Source organism: Rutidosis leptorrhynchoides, chromosome 6 (genome assembly GCF_046630445.1).
Source record: "Rutidosis leptorrhynchoides isolate AG116_Rl617_1_P2 chromosome 6, CSIRO_AGI_Rlap_v1, whole genome shotgun sequence".
Classification (NCBI taxonomy): domain Eukaryota; kingdom Viridiplantae; phylum Streptophyta; class Magnoliopsida; order Asterales; family Asteraceae; genus Rutidosis; species Rutidosis leptorrhynchoides.
The window spans coordinates 53,522,604-53,532,221 of NC_092338.1; the positions used below are offsets into that span (position 1 = coordinate 53,522,604).

Consider the following 9,618-nt stretch of genomic DNA (forward strand, 5'->3'; position numbering starts at 1 on the left):
TCCAACCCTGGGAAAGAGCATTGGGAGGCGGTAAAATGGATTCTCAGATATCTTAAAGGTACAACAAAGATATGTCTTTGTTACGGGGGAGCTGATCCAATCTTGGAAGGCTATACAGATGCGGATATGGCCGGAGATCCTGATAGTAGGAAATCTACTTCAGGATTCATTTACACTTTTGCAGGGGGGGCTGTTTCATGGCAGTCAAGACTACAGAAGTGTGTTGCATTATCCACAACTAAAGCAGAGTATATTGCTGCCGCAGAAGCTGGAAAAGAAATGTTGTGGTTAAAGCGTTATCTCCAAGAATTTGGAATCAAGCAAAAGGAGTACAAGGTACATTGTGACAGTCAGAGTGCTCTAGATTTGAGCAAGAACTCCATGTACCATTCCCGTACAAAACATATTGATATTCGCTATCATTGGATACGCGAGGTAATTGATCGACAACTGTTGAGACTAGTGAAGATCCATACAAAGGAGAATCTTGCGGATATGTTAACAAAGGTGGTGACTCGAGAGAAGTTGGAGTTATGCAGAGACATAACTGGAATGTTTGTGGATTCGGCTGGAGGGGGGAGAATTGAAGATTTCCAGCCTACAATCTAGAAGCCCACCTTCTAGATATTCAAAGTAGGCAACCTTGACAATTCATATGGAAGTAGCAAAGTTGATAACGATGACGGCAGCCAACCTTCTCCGTTCACACCATTCCACCGCCATAGAATTTTTACTATAAATAGAGGTGCAAACCTCAGTTGTAAATCATCCCAAAAATCACTCAGAGAAGTGTAATCAAAACCTAGATAGTGCGTGTGAGTTTGAGAGTTTTTTGTAAGAGTTTTGTAATACTCTGTAAATATATTCTTGTGAGTAATAGAGTTGTTTTTCTCTCAAATTTTTATCTCCCAACATCCAGGCGATCCTCTCTTCCTAACAACGAGTTCATGGTCAATGGATCTTTGGACAAACACTTGCTTAAAGCAGAGGGGGATAATATTGGGTTTAAAAAGCTCCATGAGATTGCGGTGTGGACTGCAAAAGGCATCGCGTATTTGCACGAAGACTGTCCGCAGAGAATAATTCACTATGATATAAAACCAGCCAACATACTTTTGGATTCAAAGTTTAACGCAAAAGTAGCAGATTTCGGTTTGGCAAAGCTCTGTAGCAGGGATAACACTCATATAACAATGACTGGTAGACGGGGCACCCCGGGCTATGCTGCACCTGAGCTTTGGCTGCCGTTACCAGTTACACACAAATGTGATGTTTATAGTTTTGGGATGCTACTTTTTGATGTCATTGGGAGGAGGAGGAACAAGGAAGTGACACTTGAGGATAGTCAGCAGTGGTTCCCAATATGGGCGTGGAACAAATATGAAGAGAAAAAATTGGGGGATTTGATGATCGTTTGTGCAATTGAAGAGAAAGATCAAGAAGCTGTAGAGAAGATGCTTAAGGTAGCTCTTTGTTGCGTTCAATATAAGTCTGCTAGTAGGCCAGTGATGAGTATCGTTGTGAAAATGTTGGAAGGAGCGTTAGAGGCGCCGGAGCCGTTAAATCCTTTCAGTCATTTGATTTTAGCACTTGATGAACATAATGGTGCTTTGATTCAAATGGCGTGGAATGGTGGTGGTTCGGATTGGTCTTCATCTGATGGGATTAGCGAGTCTACTTTGTTCAAAGGGACAACGATCATGAGAAAATATGAAATCACAATTGCCTCAGATTAATCGTATCAAATGACGATAAAATTTGTGCCATGTACACAGTTGCCTCAGAATTTGTGTCAAGTACACATAAGATTGTTTAAATTGCAATTTGTTAAGCGTTTATTTGTGAACTAATACTAATATACTTTTAACTAGCTTATTTCATCTAAATATTACTGTACAACATTGACATAAAAGAGCTTGTTGCATATGAGAATATGCAAGTATATAACAGAAGAAGCCAACTTTATCTCTAGCATATCATCGAACACCCTATATGCGTTCAACTAACTTAGACAATCACAATGTAAGTACATCATCTGATAATGAAATATACTGAGAAACAAAATAAACTTTTATTAGTTGATCTTAAGTAAAACGAACAATATAGTGATATGATGAAATAACTAATAATGCAAGTAAATGAACAAGATAAATAATAGTATTAAATATGTTACGAATGGAGTATATGTTAACGAGTTGAGATGACTGACCTTAGATAATCAAATTGAAAATCTATATATAGCAGACCGCAAAGAGATCTCTATTTTGGATGCTAAGTGAAGCTAACTTTATAATTAGAAATCATTTTTGTCAATAGCTGAAAAAGTTGTCGAAATTGAATTTAGGTACAACGAACTCAGCAGCCATTGGTGCAATGGAAGGTGAAAACCTGTCTACATCTGACGGTCAAAGGACTACACTTTCAGTCCAAATCGATTAAAGAAGGCTTCATTTTATAAGATCTCCACGTTAAATATCACGATAATGAAATTGACAACAATGTGGTTTCAGAAACAGCAGCAGAAGAAGAAGGAATTGAAGGATGGTAATGAAATTGTTGTTGCAAAATAATGAGATTGATGCTAATGAGATTGAGATGATGAAAATGATGGGGATTGCAGTAGGGTTTGATTCGACGAAATGGAACCAGTTGAAGGGGGTGATGAGCTGTAAGTCTGTAACTAAACGACAGCCACGTCATTTGTCACCTGAAGTTAATCGCTTAATTTAAGGTAACGGTACGACACGCTTGCATGATGCATAACTCCTTAGAGCCGGCGGTGTCCACACAGTTTTTTCACCATCGGTCAAAATGGACACCGAAATCTACCGTCGACACTGTGTCGGCGTCGGTTGATCAAGGCCGAGGTACCGACATTAAAAAACTAGCTGTTTTTTTTTTTTTTTTTTTTTTTTTTTGAAAACTAGCCGTTAGGAGCATAAAATAACTGAAATAGACACCAAAATTGACAATGAAATAGACATTGTGAACAACTCCACCCATGTCACTGAAAGTCCATTTCGGCTTACATTTTGAACACCAAAATGAACAATGAAAAATAGACATGAACGCCTTGCGCTCTTAATATGGCAAAGAGCATAAACAGTTTTACACTCCATTCTTTGATACTTATTATATTATACATACATATATACTAAAACACACCTGCATTTTTGTCGTTTCAGTTGTTTTGTATTGTCGTTTTAAGTTTGCGTTCGCACTGCAATCGGCCCCTCAATTTCGGCTCAATTTACACAACGATCCCTCAAATTTATACTTTTCCAGGGGTAGAAAGTGTAAATATATAATTTTATTAAAATAAAAGAATTAATTCCACCCGAATTTATAACGGGCCCTATCTTCTCGCTCGGTGTGAGTTAAATTTTTTCGAGACCACCCTTCAACTCGAAAAAATCTAACGAACCCAACGAGACTAACTATACGCGAAACGAACACTTCTCAAAAAATGCTAAACACCTCGGTCTATCTTCAATACATATACATACACTTATACGGAGTAATATACAACCCAAAGTACCTACATCATATCGATGGTGATGTTTCCATTTTTTACACAATCTTCCTGACGTTAAAAATGCATTTGCCATTAGGTATACTAGGTACTAACGACGTGTATCCAAAAACACCCGTAGAAAAGCGTTTTTATTTACGTAAATACATAACGCTATGTTAACTATGATTATGTAACCCGAAAGGCACCGCGGCATCGCGCGGACCACTTTTCTAGTTATTATTATGAGTGAAATGGAACGGTACCTATTTAAAAATAAGCATTTTGTAATGATAGCGTTAAGGTGTATAAATTTTTTGTATGTATCAGTTATATATATATTTATTTATTTAAGATGTCAGGTTATGAAATTGTACAAGACAGCCCAATAAAAAAAACTTGCTACACCGAAAAAGCTTAGGACAAACAAAAACTACAAATTAAAATGGTTCTGTACTAGTATTTTCTTATATCTTCAAAGATCCAAGTATAGGCAAAATCATAAATATATCATCTCCAATGAATATATCATATATCACCAACTCACCAAGTGATTCAGTGAGATCAAATAAAAATGATGGTAATCAAAATGAAGAATGCAAATTCCATGTCAAGAATAATCCTAATCTTGTTTTCCTTTTACACCCTTTAGGCAGCTTTTGAACATTTTTTTGCTTGTGATCACTTCAGAGAACGTATCAATAAGCTGCTCGGCAAGCAAAGATGGTTCATCCATAAACGTATCCACAAACACTTTGACGATTTTAACTTCTTGTGGGGTCGGTTTCAAGCTGTACCAAGTGAGAAACTTTTGTCTAAAACTCTTATCTATATGCTCTTTACACTCTAACAATCTGATCATCTTCACGTAATATCCAAGTTCCCGATCATACCCTTCTTCATTACTTTGCTTTTTTGAAGACCCGTCCTCAAGATTGTTTTTTGAAGGTTCTAAAGTTGCTTTTATGGCAAATTTTTCATCTTTTGAGTTTCCTTCTCTGCAAGGAGTAAAGGGTAATTCACCGTTTGTCACGTTAATAAATTGATCAAATTCTTTCTCGTTGTGAACAGTAATGTTTACATCATCAGGAGCAAACTTTCAAACTTTTCAGGTTCTTTACATTTGTCTGTTGGTTTTTGTTGGACGGTTGTCCAATATGATGACTCACATTTAGTAGACAAATTGAAATTGTCTTTTGCATGGTGAAGACATCAAAATGAAATTGTCTTCTCCATGTGAGAAGTCATTATAGAAAAGTTTGATTTGCCTTGCTCAAAAGTCAAGATACAATATATACATGTGGTGTTTAGCAATAGTTGTCAAATTGAAGTTTGCAAGGTATACACGTCTCTCTATGTTTCAAGTCAAAGAAGACGGCATGTCATTAATGGTTTCACATGGAAAGCTAAGTTTTCACATGTATATGTGCATCTATAAATAGATGGACTTGGAAAGGATAGAAGACATCCAAATGGATCAAATCCAAGTGAGGATCACAAGATCACAAATGAGAGAAAAACATAGTTGATAGGGTTTATCAACGGAGTATGTTTATTTGTGAGGTCGAGAGTTTTATTCTTGTAAGGAGTGAAAAGGGTGTACGGGAAACTTAGATTTTATCCTAAAATCTAAGGGGCTTGGGTTTGGGTTAACTCATAGTGTACTTTTTCTTGTACCGGGATCTTTTATATTATAAGAAAAAAGGGAACTCTTGGGGTGGACGTAGGCAGTGTTTTGCAGAACCACGTTAAATCGTCGTGTTATCCGTTACTTTATTTTGCTTTCTTTTATTTCTCGCAAGTTTGTCTCAAACAATTATATCCTTGCTTCCGCTAGTGTGGGTGCGTCAGGAAAGTTGTCATAACAAGTGGTATCAGAGCGTATCCAGGTTTATCGGATATTTTTTGTTTGGAGATGGCGGAAAACGGCGGTATGCAATTTAAGGTAGAGCCATTTCAGATGGCGGATGATGATTGGAATATTATTAAACACATGAACGTGTTTAATGGTCCGGTGGATCAACTTGAAAAGTTGAGGTTTATGTTGAGGAAGAAGATAAGACCCTTATTCTTCTTGCCTCTTTCCCAGTTCGTATGATATTTTGGTCACTACTATTCGTTACGGAAAGGCTACTGTAAAGATGGAGGATGTAGTACTGGTAATCTTATCACAAGATTAGAGGCGAAGATCCAGTGACCATTTTGAGCATGTGTTTGCTATGGTTGGTCATGGAAGGGGAAGGTTTGCCGAGAAGAGATCTAGTGAAAACGGTAGGTCTAGATCTGGAGACGGCGTGAAGGGTTTTCAGTGCTTCAAATATCAAGAGTGGGGTTACTACAAGAAGGGTTGTTCACTCTAGAAGAATGGTGAAGATAAATCTGGGGGTTCATTAGCTGTAATAACAGTTAATGAATCGGTTAATTTGGGAGATATTCTCACAATCTCCAAAAGTTCTACTTCTGCTCAAGATGAATGGATTTTAGATTCGGGTTGTACGATGCATGTGTGTTCCAAGAAAGCTTATTTTGATAAGCTAATATTAAAAAAGGCTGAGGTGCTGACTTTAGGTGGTGGATCGACATGTGATGTTGAGGATGTTGGCATGGTGAAATTAAAATTGTTTCACGGAGCTGCTTACACGCTTGGTGGTATGGCGTACGCACCAAAGATGTGCAAGAATCTAATATCCTTAAGCCAGGTGGATTCTCAAGGATACTCCTATTCGGCCATAGGTGGAGTTATGAAAATTACACGTGGCGTGAAGGTCTTGATGAATGGAGAGAAATATGAGGGTTTACATCGTCTTGTGGCGAGTACAAAATGTATTCGTGTCTCGAAGGTTTTGAAAGCGTGCACGCGAGAAACAGGTCGGGAACATGTTGGGACATGTTTGACCAAGGTAGACGATGGTGAGAAGGAAAATCCTATTGTAGTGGAAGAGGTGATTCGAGACTCCTCTTCGGTGTCAACTAGGTAAGTTGACAGGGTTAGCTGCACATGATTATTGGCCAGTTTATTTGAATCAGGGTTCAGGACCGAGGTGATTCAAGGTGTGTGCAGCGGTGATACGGAGGCCAATGGTAAAAGTAATAGGCGTTAGTATTTTCGGTGACGGAGAAGATGGAATGTTCGCCAAGGTGAAGATTGTTGGATGGTTGTCCAATATGATGACTCACATTTAGTAGACAAATTGAAATTGTCTTTTGCATTGTGAAGACATCAAAATGAAATTGTCTTCTCCATGTGAGAAGTCATTGTAGAAAAGTTTGATTTGCCTTGCTCAAAAGTCAAGATACAATGTATACATGTGGTGTTTAGCAATAGTTGTCAAATTGAAGTTTGCAAGGTATACACGCCTCTCTATGTTTCAAGTCAAAGAAGACGGCATGTCATTAATGGTTTCATATGGATGTAGCTAGGTTTTCACATGTATATGTGCATCTATAAATAGATGGACTTGGAAAGGATAGAAGACATCCAAATGGATCAAATCCAAGTGAGTATCACAAGATCACAAATGAGAGAAAAACATAGTTGATAGGGTTTATCAACGGAGTATGTTTATTTGTGAGGTCGAGAGTTTTATTATTGTAAGGAGTGTAAAAGGGTGTACGGGAAACTTAGATTTTATCTTAAAATCTAAGGGGCTTGGGTTTGGGTTAACTCATAGTGTACTTTTTCTTGTACCGGGATCTTTTATATTATAAGAATAAAGGGAATTCTTGGGGTGGACGTAGGCAGGGTTTTGCCGAACCACGTTAAATCGTCGTGTTATCCGTTACTTTATTTTGCTTTCTTTTATTTCTCGCAAGTTTGTCTCAAACAATTATATCCTCGCTTCCGCTAGTGTGAGTGCGTCAGGAAAGTTGTCATAACAGTTTTCCGTTTGTGTCCTTGTAGATAACAACATTGTTGTTTTCATCTTCAACTGATGAAGGATTCGAAAGACCGCTAGAATTCGTTACCAGGCTTTGACTTCTTTTGACTTTCTCATTTTCTGCAAAAAGGTACAGAATTGTAACAAATACATAAATCTGCAAGAAAGCTGTATACCTTTGACCTTAAAAATTCAAGCTTCAAAGAACAGAAGGTTACAAAGTTCAAGAAAAAAAAGACCATTTTTTGACCTTAAAAATTCAAACTTTTTAAAAAATCAAACTTTAAAGAACAGAGTGTTACAAAGATCAGAAAAAAAAAAAACAACCTTTGACCTTAAATATTCAAACTTTAAAGGACAGAAGTTTACAAATATCAAGAAAAAACAACCTTTGACCTTAAAAATTCAAACTTTAAGGAACATAAGGTTACAAAGGTCAAGAAAAAAAACAACCTTTGACAACAGGGTCACGAGCGTCAGATAGAATCGAATCGAGCGAATCGAGTGCAAATGCACATAGTCTCTGAACCTCCTGACCACAAGCAAGCCGGTTAACGATACCTCTGGCTTGCTTAACGGGTAAACCAGTCAATGGGCCCACATCTGCTTCAAGTTTTTGGATTATTTCATTCACAATATTGTGAAGAGTCTCGTAGCGCACAGTCCCAATCAGCAGCTTCTGGGCCAAAAAAACCCGATAGCACAAAATGTCAACAACCCTTGTGTCCCTTGCTGTTGTCATTTGTTTTCTCCAACATCTGCATGTACAGTTTTAATGTTAGTGTGAGTATAATAGTTTATGCAATGGATGACAATATGGGTGGGTCAATTAACAGGTCAAAGTGGGTGTCCAAATGGGTCAAGTGGGTTTCCTACTTGATATTTGTTTATATCAAGTAGTATTCTTAATAAACGGTAAACTTCAAGAACATTTAAGCAGTAAAAACTTACTGCAGCAAATCATTGACTTACCACATGCTACGCAGTAAAAGCTCCCATCTAGTCTTTTACCATTGCCATTTTTAGTAACTCCAGATTTTTCGTGTTGTAAAGTGCATTCAACGTGACACGAAAATCCACATGCTTTTTCTTGATACGTATAATCTGAGCTACAAGTCAACCATAAACTCGGGTCTTTGTTATCATCAAACTGATAACAAATGCAACACGAACACCGTTTACAAAACGCATCTTTCTGACTTAATTTCGCACTACACGCCAAGTTTTTGCATAGCTTAATCTCAGTAGAATCTAAATCACAATCGATAATATCGATTAATGAATCAACGGTTCCAGTTTTTTTCTGCCTTTTTGTGGCCCTTTCTGATTTCTTATCCGCCACAAGTTTAAGAAGAATCTCAATAACTTTTAGTTTTGATAATCCCACATATTTTCGTTCATTTCCTGTTTCGGTCCATAGAATTTGTAAAATGTCTTGACGGCTCAATGATTGCAATAATTCTGGTGCACTTTGTGACCACTTTGATATGTTGTCTACGAGTTGTTTCTTTTCATCCATACTCATTTTACTATACTTTGATGGATATAACACACCTGTAGCCAAGAAATAATTGGACCATGATTCAAGCTAGTCATATTGCTATCAAGATTTGTCTTTGACTTTGTAACATACAGAGTAACATGGTTATTTTTCAACCAAGAAACTGTTGTTTTAATTTATATCGAATGTGTTTATATCCGCACTAATAACTTCATCAAACTGCGACAAAAAACTTCTATTAAGATGGTAGACTTATTCTAGAAAGTCATTTATTATACAAGTGTTGACTTTCCTATTCAAAACAGTAAACTTTGAACCACAATTTTATTAACGGTTTCACAGTATCTAATAGTATTAATTACTATTATTACTACATATACTAAATTTCACACCAAGTTCTAACATTGTAGTTTTGTAAGGTAAATTCATCAGTTATAGCTTTGATGATAACATGTTTGATTAATTTATTCACAAACTATTTACTCAAAAAACACATTCAAAACACAAATGCAGTAAAAGCTCACTAAAGCTCATAATTCAAATTAACAATTTAGCAAAATCATAAACATAAGCATATAATATTACATGACAAGTATATCACCTTCTGTAATTGAACTAAAGCGGAACCGAAGTTTAATGTCTACCTTGCAATGTAAGTAGTTTCAGCACAAAAACGATAACCACAAGTATGCAGTTTATTTGCCTGAACCCTTTCAATACAACAGTAA

At 36.8% G+C, this 9,618-nt stretch overlaps 1 protein-coding gene and 1 pseudogene across 1 annotated transcript; one reads left to right on the top strand and one right to left on the bottom strand.

The window, feature by feature from the left end:
• The first annotated feature begins 947 nt into the window (after positions 1–947).
• LOC139853641 (LEAF RUST 10 DISEASE-RESISTANCE LOCUS RECEPTOR-LIKE PROTEIN KINASE-like 2.5) lies at positions 948–1,736 on the top strand. Its single transcript, XM_071843020.1, has one exon. It carries the CDS (start codon positions 948–950, stop codon positions 1,734–1,736), a length of 789 nt encoding a protein of 262 aa, XP_071699121.1.
• A 2,229-nt stretch (positions 1,737–3,965) lies between these two features.
• Positions 3,966–8,914, bottom strand: LOC139851710 (VIN3-like protein 2; annotated as a pseudogene).
• Positions 8,915–9,618: the final 704 nt, after the last annotated feature.